Source organism: Andrographis paniculata, unplaced genomic scaffold (assembly GCF_009805555.1).
Source record: "Andrographis paniculata isolate CXL003 unplaced genomic scaffold, ASM980555v1 Contig57END, whole genome shotgun sequence".
Classification (NCBI taxonomy): Eukaryota; Viridiplantae; Streptophyta; class Magnoliopsida; order Lamiales; family Acanthaceae; genus Andrographis; species Andrographis paniculata.
This window is the reverse complement of record NW_026137592.1, coordinates 4111738-4127237: the sequence shown is the minus strand read 5'-3', so window position 1 is coordinate 4127237 and position 15500 is coordinate 4111738. Positions and strand designations below refer to the sequence as shown.

Sequence of the window (15500 nt, the reverse complement as noted above, 5' to 3'; positions counted from 1 at the left end):
TTTGTTTAAGAAAATTTTAATCCCGAAATTATCGGAGGTAGTTACGATAATTTTTTCTAATTGATTTTTTCTAATTAGATATCTTAATGAATTTTTTCAATTACCAAAATACCCTCAATCAAACTCAATCGTTGAATTGCCAATAAAAACAATCCAACGGATTAAAATGATTCAGGATGCTCCTGAAATTTAATCAACATCAGGAGGATACCAAAATTCCATACAATATACTATTTATATGAATGTTAATATAAATATAATTTGTATCAAAATGAACTAACAAAATAGTACAGTACAATATATATTATGTTTGATTTTAGCACATAATATATATATATCAATTGGGGGTGTAGCTCATATGGTAGAGCGCTCGCTTCGCATGCGAGAGGCACGGGGTTCAATTCTCCGCACCTCCAAATTTTTGCAATTTTTCTTTTGTCCCGTAGGTATGACTTTTTTTTCCGTTTTAGATATGACTTTTTAACTATATACTACTCCCTCTGTCCGGGAAATTAAATCCCACTTCTTTGTAAAAACACAAAGAAAATGGGCTAAATTTCTCGGACGGAGGGAATATTAGTTTAATATTTTATTATTTTTCTGTTCGAAATTATTATGTTATTTTAAACATAGAATATGTAAAAAGTAAAATAGTGTAGGATAAAAATTTTATTTTAAAAAAATGACAAAAAAATTATAGAATAAATAGAAAAGTAACGACACATTAGTTATTATGTGTTAAAATAAGAATAATAAAATTATGAGTTGATAACTTATTTATTATAAATGAATTAAAAACAAATTTAACAGACAATCAAAAATTAAATATTGGCATAATTATCAGGGGCGGAACGAGTATTTGATAGTTCCTAGGGCATAAGATATAATTATAATAATAATTGACTTGAAAATTATAAATTTTATTTTCAACATCCTTTCTTAATTTGCAATTTTTATAATAGTCAAAAATCGCATGTCAGAAATCGCATGTGTTAAATATTTATATTATTTGTGATATTTGATTGATTTGATTGGATTCTACCTAATTTGTGTATATATTGTTATTTATGATTTACAGGACAAAAATAATAAAATTAGTAGAATTAAAGGAAAAAAAGAACAAGAAGGTCCAATGACTTTGAAGAATTAATTAAAGGCCCAAAAGCTCAATTGCTACAAAATTAGGGCAGCAATAAAAGCAATAAGGCGGTTTCAAGTTCTTCCCGTCAATCCGATTACTCTAAGACGATGTTTATCTTTATTATTTTTGTTCTTCTTCCCATGACTAGGGAGTATTTTACTTTTTCTAGTTTATGAGTGAAAAAAATTAAACAACTTGGTAATTTATGAAATTTCTCAGTTGCTAAGTATTTCTGTGATTTCTGATTTAAAGTTTAATAATGTTTGATTTAGTTTGGTATTGTGGCCAGATTAATTGCTAAACTAAATTATTTCATATGTCATTTGTATCACTCTATATTATTTACACCTAGTGGCTTGGTGAGAATATTACTCACTTGAATTGATTAAAACGATATTTATTTTTCTCTTTAATACATAGTCTTGAAGAAAGTGATCATGCAGATCGATATGTATGAAATGAGCACGAAAGATTAGAATTTTGATTAATGAGATATAGGATTTTTTTCATAGAAAACTATTGTTACATGCTTTTGTTTCAATTGCAAATCTTCTAACATTTTTATTAGGCAAACTTCTTTATAAGTCGCTTCAGTAGAAGCGAAGTACTTAGTTTCGGTAGATAATGAGGCTACGATTTTTTGTTTCTTTGAACACTAGGATGTTGGAGATTTCCTAAGATAGAGCATATAGCTTGTGAAGCTCTTTTTACAATTAATTCAGCCAATTCAATCGCTACAACATATCCAACCAAACTGCAATTGTCTTTCCTTTTCATAAAATAAAAAGTTTTTTATTTTCTTGAAGATATACTACATAATTTTTTTAACTGCTACAAATAAATTTTTTCTAGCATCACTCTTTTACCTTGAAACAACACTAATTGTAAAGACAAATCTGGACTTGTGTATATTAAATAAACTAGGAACCACACTATACTTCTAAGATTGTAACATTCACCTTATTTAAATTATCACTAACTATTGGAGTTCGTTATTTACCATCATTGGTGTGAATTTGGATTTGTAATTACCTATGAAAAATCATATCATGGTGACATTAACATAATTTTCTTCTGAAAGAAAAATTTCTCGTTCACTTTACCACATTTGTATTTTCATACTTCAGTGTTCTTAAATTTGTTATTTCAAATTACATCTTTATCTTGTTCTAAAACTTCTCTAGCAATGATTAGTTAGTTTCAAAATAAATTAAATCATCAACATATAATAACAACAAGAAAAATCACTCTTTTTTTTTTTTTTTTTCTTAAGGTATAGTGAAAGCTCTTTTGACATGTAATGAAAATTGTAACTTGAAAAGTGCCTATCAATTTTGTTGTTTAGGCTCGTAAGGCTTACTTTAGCCCGTATATCTTTCAAAGACAATAGACTTTTCTCTTTTTTTTATTTCATCATGAATCATTATAGTTGTTTTAAATATACTTCTTCCTCTAATCTTTTATTTAAAATGGCATAATTCACATCAAATTGATAAAGATTCAGTGGTCATAATTGCAAGGACAATCCAAATAGTATTTATTCTCACCACCAAAAAAAAAAAAAATCATTAAAGTCAAGATCAAAATGTTGTGCTTACACTTTGTCAAAAAGTGATACCTTGTATTTTTGTGATAAATCATCCTTGTTATATTTTATTTTTTAGATCCACTTCATCCAAATGATATTTTTCTTTTCCACTAAATTGAGAATTTCCATGTTTGGATCTTCTTAATCATATCAATATATTTGTTCATTGCTTATATATATATATATATATATATATATCATACTAATTTTAACTTTTTATGATCTAAAATAAATTTTCTCTTCCAATTTCAAACACCACCTTCACCAAAGATGACATCTCTAAAAATAAGCATATTGTATTCTTTATATTTAATATTTTTTGCCACTTCGTTTCATCACTTCATTTTATAATTAGTACATGAGAAAAAGAATCTATTCCAAATATCTTTAAAAGATTTAGTACCAGAATTTATTTTATTCTAAGCTTTGAATGGAGTCTTATTCTGTAATGCTTTGATAGGTGATTTGTTTAGCATATAAACAATGGTATTAACTATTTCAACCCATAAATTATATGAAAGTCTTTTCCCTGTCAACATGTTCCAAGCCTCTTCCAATACAATGTAGTTTCCTATTCCAACCACACCAATTGTTGTGGGGTATAACTCACAATAAAATATCTTTGTCATGTCTTTTTTATTTTTTTTGAAATGTTGTAAGAATAGAGCATATATGAACTCTTTGGGTTATTTTATTTTATTTTTTTTTCAAGAGTATTTTTATTTGGCAGTCACTTGGATTCTCTACGATGCCTTTTAATTTGAGAAACTATTGAAAAACCTCTTAGTTTTTTCTTTCAAAACTATACTTACAGCATCTTTGTGAAATCAATAACTAAAATCAAGTATTTCTTCTCATTGAGTGACATTATCTTCGTAGAACCACATTTATCATAGTATATCAACTCAATAGGTAGTGGAGCTCTCTATGAAGTTTTAGAAAGTAGAGATCGATGCATTCTGTTATAATAGTACCATTTATATAATTTTTCTTTGCGACGAAGGTTGGTAATCCAATAACCATTTTACTTTGTTTCAAAATACACAATGCTACTATATCTAAGTGGTCATAGCTTAAATGTCACGTGATAAAATTTCCAAGACTTTATTCTTCACGACAAATTGATTGCTTGAAGGTATAATCCAAGAAAAAATTTTATTCATACACATGTCAACATCAGCCAAAAAGTCATTATTCTTGTTAAAAATTTGGCATTTTCATCCTAAAAAAATTACATAATATCCATGTTGTATAAGTTGCCTAACGCTTAAAGGTTTTCCACTAGATTTGGCATGTATAGAATTTTATCAATTAATTTTTTTTGTTATTTCTTTTGGTAAACACTACAATCATTCTCTTTTTTATGTGATCTGTATTTTTTCATTTTCATGCTTTATATGTGTGATGCAGCCTCTGTCGAGATGTAAAAAATTATTCTATTATTTTTTATATGGTTGTTATATAGCCATTATATATATATTCTTCATATTTCAGCATATGTGTTAAATAATATGATGTCTAAGACTCTACATTATACTCCTTAGTAAAGTATGCTTCAGTTTTCCCATTTTTTCATCTCAAGGGTGATTTCAACTTGACACCTCTTATACTTGAAAATAATAATAATAATAACAACAACAACAACGATTGATGTTCTTGTAGATAATCCAATATGGACTCTTTTTGCGCTTTTTTTTTCTAGATTTGTTTTCTTTTTTTTCGGAAGCAAATATTTTTTTTTCATTCTCTTCCGCGATTGGGTTGATTTCTTCTATAAAATTTCTTTGTTGTTGATTTTAGTGAGTCTTCTAGAAAAATATATATATAATTTTGGTGAGTCTTTTCTAGAAAAAAAATATATATATAATAAAATCTTTGATTAAAATCCCTACTCAAGGAACTCATTTTGTATTCTATTAATCCTTTGTCATGAGTTTAAAGTGAGCTTATCAATTCATTGACTAACAATAAGTTCTTGCATGTATATGTATATTCATTTCGATTGTCTTTCATAATTTATTATTGACGAATATCGTGATTCTCATTGATAAAAACTGAATATTATAATATACAAAAACCCTAATATAATAAAACTATACAAAATACCTAAATTTTCCTTATATTATTATAAATAAATAAATACTCATATACATAATATATCTAACACTCCCCTCAAATTGGAGAATACAAATCATATGATCCAAGGTTGTCACATAGAAATTTCATTCAAGGGCCTCTAAGAGATTTGGTAAGAATGTTTGCAAGTTGATCACTTTAAGCAACATGACGAGTGGCAATGCATCTAGATAACACCTTTTCCCAAATAAAATGACAATCAATCTTCATATATTTAGTCCTCTCATGAAACACGGATTATATGCAATATGCAAGGCAGCTTGATTGTCACAAAAATGTTTCATTTCTAAAACTTCCATTATATTGAGTTCATGAAGTAGTTGTTTTACCCAAATAAGTTCACATATCACTAATTTCATGGCTCGATATTCTGCCTTTGCACTTGATCGAGCAACAACATTTTGTTTCTTACTTTCCCATGAGATAAGGTTACCTCCCACAAATATGCAATATCCTAAAGTAGAGCATCTATCAACTGGGAATCCTGCCAAATCAGCATTTTAGTACACAATTACTTCAGTGTGACCTTCATTAGTGTACAATAAACCTCTACCGAAAGACCCTTTGTTGTACTTTAAGATTCGAATGGCAGCATCTAAGTGACAATCGCATGGAGACTGAAGACTCACAACACTTACAGAAAAAGAGAGATTAGGTCGAGTAAGTGTGAGATAGTTAAGTTTACTAACCATTCTACGATATCTTTCTACATCAGCTAATAGCTTTCCTTGTCTCAGATGAAGCTTCAAATTTGGATCCATGGGAGAGACTACTGGCTTGCAGTCAGACAAACTAGTTTCTTTTAAGATATCCAATGCGTACTTCCATTTTGAAAGAACAATACCATCACGTGATTGAGCAATCTCAATACCAAGAAAGTATTTTAACGGTCCCATATTCTTAGTTGGAAAATGCTTAAATAGGTGCTGCTTTAATTGAATGAGCTCTTCTTGATCATTTCCAGTGATAACAATATCATCAACATACACACTAAGATATAAATACTTACCACTTGATGTTGCCTATAAAAGACGGGATGGTCTAATGCACTTCGGATCATGCTAAACTCTTGTATAACACTACTGAATCGACCGAACCAAACACGCGGAGATTATTTCAATCCATAAAGCGAACAACATAGTTTACAAACAAGACCAGACTCTCTCTGACCAAAAAATCTAGGTGGTTGCTCCATATAAATTTCCTCCTGGAGTTTTCCATGTAGAAATACATTTTTAATATCAAGCTGATGAAGAGGACAGTATTGTATATCAGCCAAAGCAATAAAAAGATGGATCGAAGACATTTTGGCAATATGTGAGAATATTTCAGTATAATCCTCACCAAAAACGTGTGTGAAGTCCTTAACCACCAAACGGGCCATAAGACGAGCAACTTGACCATCCGAATCAACCTTAACTGCATAAACCCAACAACAAGCCACGGGGGACTTACCTAAAGGCAAATGCACCAAGTCCCAAGTACCATTAGCATGCAAAGCAGCTATTTCATCTATCATTGTTTCTCGCCAACCTGGGTGAGAAAGAGCTTCACAAAGGGATTTAGGAAGGGAGACGAATGATAAGTTTGACACAAAGGTATAGTATGTGCAAGACAAATGATGAAAACTAAGAAAATTGTAAATAAGGTGAGGATTACGAGAAGAACGAGTACCTCATCGTAATGGTACAGAATCTGGCAGGATAGGAGCTGCATGAAAAGAAGACAATGGCAAGTCTTGAGAGCCGGGACAGTCGATAGACGCTAGAGGAACATGAGCGGTAGAACCATTGGAATGGAACACTTGCGGGCGAGGACGACAAGTGTAAACCTGAAGAGGTGGATGTGAAAGAAGAGGGAAAAAAAAAAAGGAATAGGTAACACATGGTTGACAGACAAGATCGAAGATGACGAAGAGAAATAAGATATGGACTCAAAAAATGTAACATCGGCTGAAAAGTAATACCTACGAGTATAAGGAGATAAACACTTATAACCCTTTTGAACCCTAGAATAGCCAAGGAAAACACACTTCAACGCACGTAGAGCTAACTTATCCCGAGCCAAGGAGTGATCATGAACAAATGCAGTACACCTAAAGATATAAAGGGGTGAATAATATAAAAGATCTTGAGGGAATAACATCTAGTGGGGAATTTTATTCTAGAGAACTGAGGATGGCATGCGGTTGATAAGATAGCAGGCATTAAGAACAGCATCAGCCCAAAACCGGAAAGGAACATGATGATCCACAAGCAAAGTACGAGCAATGACGATTTTTGCGTTCAGCCAGCCCATTTTGCTAAGGAGTATAAACACAAGATGACTGGTGTAAAATACTATGAGATTACATAAGTTGAGTCATTGGAGTAGAGAAGTATTTAGTGGCATTATCAGTGAAGTATTTTAAGAGACACGCCAAACTGATTTTGAATTTCACCATAAAATGTTTCAAAGACAGAAATGGTTCGGAATGAGCTTTCATCAAATAAAGTCAAGTACATCTTAAGAAGTCATAAAAAAAATGTAACATAGTACTGAAATCCAAATAGAGAAGTAGTTCGACACGGACCCCATATATCAGAGTGGAGTAAAGCAAAAGGCATATCAACCCTGGGGAAACAAAATGCGATTTTTTTTCCTAGCTGACACGACTCACAAGACAATGAAGATAAACTAAAGAACATTTAAATGGACTAACATAAACAAGATTTAAATGGACAATAAGGAACAAAAAGGACGGAAGATAAGAGAACACATGGCAATGGTTGAGCATCACCAACAGCCTTAACAGAAACTCGTGACCCCCCAGCTAAAGTAACATAAGGTAACGAGGTAGACTTATAAAATTCGGAAAAAAAAAAATTGGATTACCAGATAGGTGAGGAGAGGCACCAAAATCAAAGACCCATGATCCAAGAGAGGTACCAGTGTGAGCGACAGAGGCAATGGGTGAAGAAGATGACTGCTTTGAAGCTTAGTATGCAAGATATTGCTCATAGTCTGAATCAATCAAAGTGAAAAAATTGCATGATAACTGAGGACTTTCAGCCTGCGAAACAACAGCCCGAGGTGGCCGGCCATACAATTTAAAACATTTATCACAATTATAGCCCACCTATTGCAATAAGTGCAACATGGACGAGAGGTCCCACGAAAGCTCCCATGAGGACTAGGATCACTTTGCATAGGTGAAGAAGGTAAGCTAGTAGAGCAGACTTATCTCTAGAATAAAAAGTCGGATGAGCCACAGAGGAGACATGTAATAAACGAGAATAAATATCATCAAAAGTTGAAACTTTTGAGCTGAAAATAAGGTGATCCCGAACCGGACTCATAGCTGAACCAAGACCAACTAGTGCACACACTATATAGAATGTATCGCGCTAAGCAAGCTCCTCCGCAACTGTTTTTCCCCGGAGGTAAAACTGAATTGAGTTCAACTTTGATGGATGAAAGTTTACCGAGATACTCTAGAATTGTCAATCCGGGTTGATAAAAATTGACCAAATTAGATACCACACTATAGAGGCGCTGAATATAATTGATATATAAAGTCTTCGCACGTCTCCGAAGATCATCACAGTTTGTAAAATTGGTAAAAATTGGATGAAGGCTTGGAACAATGAGTGTCAAAGCAAACCGCATAATAAAGCATCAGCCTTAAGCCATGAAACTGTCTCAGTGTCAACAATCGGATCGGATAGAATAACAAGGTGATTTACCAAACCTTGACCCATACACCACATTTGGACAACTTTAGACCAAGAGTCATAGTTAGAACCCTGAACCAATCGTTCGGTGCTTTGGACCAAGAGTCACAGTTAGAACCCCCAACCAATCGTTCGGTAGCAATGTCCGGAGTTGGAGAAAGAACACCCGAAAAAAAAAAAAAAAAAAAAAAAAAAAAAGTAAAAGCAAACATGTTTGGGGCAATATTTGAATTGAAGAGAGCTCTATAAATTCATAATCACAAAAGCAACTGAAATCTTAAGCCACAACCTAATAAAAATTCAACCCCGGAGAAAAAACACCAAACAACCTTAACTGGACAGCCAGACCGAAGGAAGGGAGAGAGGACAACGTGGTGGCGGGCGGCGGGCAGTGAGTGGCTGGACAGGGTTGGATGGGTGACGGGATTAGGGTAGCTCTGCTACCATGAAGAATATCGCGATTCTCATTGATAAAAATTGAATATTACGAAATATAAATACCCTAATATATTAAAATTATACAAAATACCTAAACTGCCCTTATACTATTATAAATACAAAAATACCTCCGTACATAATATATCTAACAAATCTAACAATCATGAAACCTACAAACTTGTGATAGAATTTTATTTGATGTTTGAAAACGAGGAAAAATAAATTTAAGAAAAAACATCACCGTTAGGCATGCTCATGTATCAAAGTCAAAAGAAAGACTATAGATAAACATTAAGGGCTAAAGGATAATATTTTAATAGATTTGGAATTTGATTTATGAATAAAAGAGTAATCAATGCCATAAAAAATAGAATCAACATTTAGTCAAAACGATATTGTGTATATACATATGGATTGAGCGGATGGGAGAATTCGTCATTATCCATTGTTTGGCATGGAGGATAGGTTGACATAATTGGCAGTGGAGGAGAGAGAATTACAAGAAGATCATAATTATATGTTAAAAATTTTAAAATATAAAAAAATAAAAAACAAAACAAAACAAATATGCGTACAAACGCACACACAAGAAGACGAAATCTTTTTGAGTCAATTCGATCAAAATGATCAATATCTGAGAGTGGCTAAGTCAGGGGTTAGATGTATAATACTCGTTCGGGTTCCAACTTGGACTTCACAACACAACATGATCATTCTTGATGGAATTTTTGTTTCTTTTATTTGTTAGTTGATATTTTTGCAATTTTTATGTTTTATGACTATTATTTTAAAAAAAAAAAAAAAAAAATTTATTGTGATCAGATTCTAAAATATTCTTGCAATTGTGTGTCAATTGAATATTTATATATGTACTTGTATATTGATTTGATGAAGTAGTATATAGATTGGTCATTTTAGCCTAGAAATTATATGATCAACCAGAAAAAAACAAACAAAAAAATATCTGAAAATATTCGAACTAGATTTTCTCTTGCTAAATTCAATTGGAAAAATTATTCTATTATTGTACTTAGTTTATTTTTTTTTTATTAAAGATATGATTAATCACTTGTATCATTACCACCAACAAAGTAAAGAAAAATTGAGCATTTGATCATATCTAATGTTTATAATCAAATTATTAATTAATCAACAAGATTATATTAAATTAATGATTGAAACCTTAATCTAATTTCTTATTCATTTCTTGTCCGGAGAGATTTATCCTCATTTCATCAATTGATTTTATTTTTAATAGGTCTTTTTAATCCTCACTACATAAACTATTTCATAGTCTTTTTAGGTAGAACTTTTTCACATAGAACTTTGACACCACTTACTACAAGATAGTTATTTATATTATTGGATTCCTCGATAGCACGAACATAACGATCAAATTTCAGAAGAGAACCGATTCGAACAAATATCAAATATACAGTATTTGTATTCGAATCGAATTTACTCGATTAACCGAAAATTCCATTCGATTTTTTTGCCCACCCCTACTCAGGAGCATGCATGGATAGTCTTGCCTACTCCTTGTATGATTTTTTATATCTTTCAAGTATATATTGAGTTAACAAACAAGACAAGAAAATAAATAAATAAAGCCATTTTTATTTATCAAGTGAAGTTTTCAATTCATACATCAACGAAGGAACCAACCAAACATTTCAGGGTATAATATACCCAACCCAACCCAACCCAAACCTTATAATTTACATGAAGGATTGATTGATTATACAATTTTAGCTATATAATATATCAAACTTAATTCCAACTACAAAAATTTTGCTGTAACTTGAAGAAAAACAATGGAGAATTTGAGCTAGCTAACCTTGTTCATCTCCACAGAAGGTATCTGAAGTTGAACTCATACGGCATTATCCGGACCAGTTGTCGAAGAGGTCGATCCTTCTGCATCTCCAGCCACTTCATTAATTCTTTCCTCAGTTCGTACGGCAATTGGAGACATATCCAGTCGAGTAGAGACTCCAAGTCCTTAGCAAAGTCGAGAAGATACCAGTCGAGTAATTTTGGTATTGATATAAGTTTCTCCGATGTTGAAATGCCAATCGCGGCTTGTAAGTACTCCCGTTTAGCAGCTTCGAGCTCGTGCTCAACTTCAGATGCAGTGTACACTCGCACCTTCGATACAAAACCATGTTCATTGCAGAATGATTACTTCGATTGTTAATAAATTTGCAGAGGATTTCTTGAATATTTCGTATTTTCGAGCGAGCTAATTGTAAATTACCGGGAGAAGTAACTTACAGCAGGGGAGGACCAGCTTCCGCAAGAGAGTGCGAATGTCACCAATGGTTCAGACAGTTCTAAGCTAAACATGCTGCGTGTAGTCGCATCATCATGTTTTGCACCCTTTGAGAATGTCTGAGGATGTCGAAATTATAAGATTAGTCATAAAAACAGAACCCAAATGGATAAATGGATGAAAGGGTCTTGCGCTAAAAGGTCCTTACATGTTTCGAGTGATAAGGCAGTCTCAGTATGAAATGTTCGATCGTTATAGCATTTAGAATGTGTCCACCAACATTAATCGTCGCCTGAGCATTAATTATAGACGCGAAAACAGGCGTGTATTAGCATTAGCACATGAGAACATATCCGAAAACTGCCTAATGTAATGTCACAAAAAGAATAGCATAAATGTAAAGAGAAAGGGAAAAGTTATGGTTACCTTTTGCATCAGCGTAACAACTTTTTCAGGACTCTCAGGAATGCCATACTCAATAAATGCCTGAAATAAATGAATCTTTTATCTACATCGCTTTCTTCATAAATTTCGAAATGCCTAAAATGGTCGTCGTAAAAGTGAGGATAGCTCTTGATCTTACATTCATCATGCACGAGTTGTACAAGTTTATCCAGAATGCAAGTTTTTCTTGATGACTGAGGCCCTTTAGCTCAACCGATGCCAGTTTTTCGAGTAGAAACCTATAATTGAAGGCAGACAACGCATTAGCTGCTGCACGATTACTAAAGTTATGATAACAGAACAAAACTTTAAAGTTTGATTGATAGTAACTTACTTTAATCTTCGAACTAGAATTATAGATATGGTTGTCTGGTTTTGCTTGATCGAGGATGCGTCAATAGACAACAAGTTTTTATACGAACCAATGTCTAGCTTCCCACACTTTGAAGATATGCCGTAAGGATCTTTAAACTCAGTGTACTTGAGATTCTCCGAGTCTGGGATTGACAAAGAAGTCATTCCCACTAAAATGCTCATCAAACATTTAAGCATGTTTTCGGAAATTTTGTTTGGGTTGTCGGAAACTTCTGGTACTTCATCATGGTTGACGGGATTTCTCTCTTTTGAACTCCGAGCATCCATGTTTACATTGCTTTCAAACTGAAAAGACACAGAGAAAATGCAAAAATTAATTTCTTGTTAAATCTAATGGATTCTTTAAGTGTTTCGTCGTGTGGTAACAAATCAAGTGGAAAAAGAGAACCTGTAATTTGTTAGCATCAATTTGCCTCTCGACTGATCCACATTCGACGCGAGAATTTTTTAATGGAGATCCGATCTTCAGCCTTAACTTTGAGTTTGGCGATTGCTGCTTATTCTTCGAGGAATTGGCACTCGATTGGTTTTCCTTCCCCCTCTTTTCATCTAACAACAATAACCAAATGCAATCTGTCACTGATATCATAAATTTTTAGTTAAAGAAGCTAGAGCTTACTCATTAGTCGTGTTACCTGAAAGAGAGAGCAAATTCTTCCCTGATAAAGCGGCCACATTCGACTCCATCTGAAGCAATGATTTAGCCGGCATTGATTTCAGATCTGTAATTTGATCGGGATTGCAGAAATCAGCAGAGCCATCCATGTTCTTCTTCGATGAAGAAATGTAGACAGCTTCCTGATATAGCCCCTGCCTGAAATGCACAACTCTTTCTTCGAGCCGAACCACTTCTTCCTCCAAAACTGCGACTTCGGCAAGAAGCTCAAGTGTCTGCACATGTCCATACAAGATTTACAAAAATTTCCAAACCAGGCTAAACAAATGATCAGTAGCTTGTCTACTCCCATTCATTACAGAACAAGTTATTTCAATTTCGACCAATATGTCCTTTTGAGTTACAGGAATTCCATTAATTGTGTAATAAAAGATCAGAAACTTAAAGAACAGTAAACTAGGAGATTTGAGACTGACATCTGGGGGAAGATAAGGTGGGAGGCGAGGAAGAGCTCCCGGTGGCCGGGTGAAGGCCCTCTCCAAAGCTCGATGAACATTTTCTTCATGTCTGAGCTTCTTCTTCAGCTTATCAACCTGCAAAATGAGAAATGTAACTAAAATTACTCAGAATTCGAAGAGATAACGATAAAAGTGACTGCAGATCGCGAAAACACACACACATCTTGCTGCAGTGCGATCTTCCTTTCCCTACTCGAACCTCGACGGTTCGTCATCATTCTCATCTTGTCATTCACCATTCTACCCCTTTGGATTTCCACTTTTTCCTATTAAAGTTTTGCAAACAACAATCAGATCCCCACAAGAAAGGAATTACAACTCTATAGGATAAAGATAAAGCTCTCTTGATATTAAGTGCACACTGATTGAAAAAAAGAAAAAGATCTCAAACAGTAAACATGTATAAGCTAAAGATAACCAAAAAAAAAAAAAGTATCAGTAGCTTTACAAAGACAATCAAGAACAGGGATTAACAGTTAACAAGAGCCTGAAAAACAATCATGAGCAAATTAAGATCGAAATTTCAAAACCAATTGAACAATGTAATCCATCTTCTACTACAAATCAGGAGATTTTGAAAATCAAATTAGGGATTCAAACCAGAGACGCATACTTTATCTAAAAATTTGAAGAATTTAATCCTCTGGATCCTCCTGCCACTACAAGATGAAGCCATTTCTTCTTCTTCTTCTTTTCAAGATCAAAATCCAACAAATGGATACTTAAATAAAACAAGCTCAGAACAATAACTCTGTCTCTGTACATATTCATTAAAATAGGGCGAATTAATAACACGAACAGTACTTTTTCTGTCGTCTCCGGCACCTTCACAGCCTGCAAACTGGTCCTGCTCCTGCCTCTGCCTCTGGTATTCATCTTTTTCGTCAGTCCCCAGGTACCAAATTAATCAATGATCTCCGCCGCTGCAACACCAACACCACGCATTTAATATCCCCGAAGAAAAAAAAGGAATTCGCAAATCAAACAATAGGCTGGGTGTATTAATGAAGCCAATAAATGGAGGAATAATACACACCTCTGACGAGCGAGGAATTCACTGGCGAGGCGAGAGGTGCGAGCGCAGGATGAATCGATCGAAAGCTAATTAAGCTCGAAACGGCAAAACTAACAAACTACTTTACACAGTTCTTCTCTTCGGGCACCACTCCAATCCAATCGGCGCAAAAATTTCCCGATCCCAACAGCAGGAAGGAAATCATGAGAGCTTATCAACACCAGCAATCAATCGTTATCATCCGCTGGACTGTGTCTGTACCCACACACAAACACAAATCATTCGTTCCTCAGGTTGAGACGCTTTATTCATCGCACAGATGGAGAGAGAAAATTACTACTCTACACTGTACTATTAGCATATACAAAGTTTTTATGTATAAAGGTTGTCTCTGAGCTTCATATATACATACACACCTTCGTCTGCATCACGTAGTGGGGGAGGGGACAAAGCAGACCTCACCCTCTCTCTCTAGCATTCTCTCTATCTCTCTCTATATATATATATTTTGTATATGTATCGTGGAATATAAAAATGGAGTACATTATGTTTAGATGGAAGAAAAATAATTCATTTGACCGATTTTTGGTAATGAACAAATATTATTTGGCAAGGGAACCAAATTCCATTCCGTCTAACTTGGAATTTTAATTCAAATATATTGCCTTCAAAATATACTTCGTTCGTTCCAACTAATGTGCAATATTTGTGTTTCTCACGACGAATTTAGGTGGAGAGTATTAAATATGATAATCGGAGATAATTTGGATATTAAAGGTGCATTTGGCAATTAGCTGTAAGCTGATTCAATTAGGTGTTAGCTAATTCAATTAGTTGGTTTGACTAGTTGATACAATTAGCTGTTTGTATTAAAGTATTTGGTAAAACAACTTTTTTATATTAGCTGTTTATAAATAAAATTATTATTAAAGAATTAATATGTTATTTTTTAAAATATTTATTTTGTTCATTTTGATTTGAAATTTGAGAATTTTTATTATGAATTATTGAAATTATAAAAATATTTATTTTTATTTTTATTATTTAGATTCAAGAAAATTATTTTTACTAAAAAATAATAATTTTTTATTGAAATTATGTAAACTATAAAATAATAAATCTTTCGTATATATATTTTTATTATTTTAATTATTATTTTAATATATATAAATAAATTAATAACCTTTGTTTTTTTTATTTGATTTAGTTTTAAATTATATATTTTACAAATAAAATAATTTATA

The 15500-nt window shown here is 32.9% G+C and overlaps 1 protein-coding gene and 1 non-coding gene across 4 annotated transcripts; one reads left to right on the top strand and one right to left on the bottom strand.

Moving 5' to 3' along the window:
* Positions 1-343: 343 nt before the first annotated feature.
* Positions 344-416, top strand: TRNAA-CGC (transfer RNA alanine (anticodon CGC)). The gene has a single exon. It is a non-coding gene; the product is annotated as a tRNA-Ala (tRNA).
* A 10210-nt stretch (positions 417-10626) lies between these two features.
* LOC127257543 (uncharacterized) lies at positions 10627-14730 on the bottom strand. 3 transcript variants are annotated; one of them, XM_051284008.1, is made up of 12 exons: positions 14278-14730; positions 14046-14164; positions 13403-13507; positions 13200-13316; positions 12743-12998; positions 12496-12656; positions 12067-12392; positions 11872-11971; positions 11715-11789; positions 11497-11580; positions 11291-11407; positions 10627-11164 (listed from the first exon to the last, which is right to left on the bottom strand). In XM_051284008.1, the coding sequence occupies exons 2-12, from the start codon at positions 14115-14117 to the stop codon at positions 10859-10861; spliced, it is 1719 nt and encodes a 572-aa protein (XP_051139965.1). In that variant the 5' UTR covers positions 14118-14164; positions 14278-14730; the 3' UTR covers positions 10627-10858. The 3 variants fall into 3 exon arrangements, with proteins under 3 accessions (XP_051139965.1, XP_051139967.1, XP_051139966.1); XM_051284010.1 differs by having other exon boundaries at positions 11715-11774; positions 14278-14728; XM_051284009.1 differs by lacking the exons at positions 14046-14164; positions 14278-14730 and adding an exon at positions 13855-13992.
* Positions 14731-15500: the final 770 nt, after the last annotated feature.

Excerpts from the sequence above, each read along its gene's own strand:
- LOC127257543 (XM_051284008.1), bottom strand. The coding sequence starts at position 14,117 with ATGAATACCAGAGGCAGAGGCAGGAGCAGGACCAGTTTGCAGGCTGTG. Across the intron at positions 13,508-14,045 it reads TGCCGGAGACGACAGAAAAA|GAAAAAGTGGAAATCCAAAG; the intron begins GTACTGTTCGTG and ends AAACTTTAATAG. Across the intron at positions 11,581-11,714 it reads TTGTTACGCTGATGCAAAAG|GCGACGATTAATGTTGGTGG; the intron begins GTAACCATAACT and ends ATTAATGCTCAG.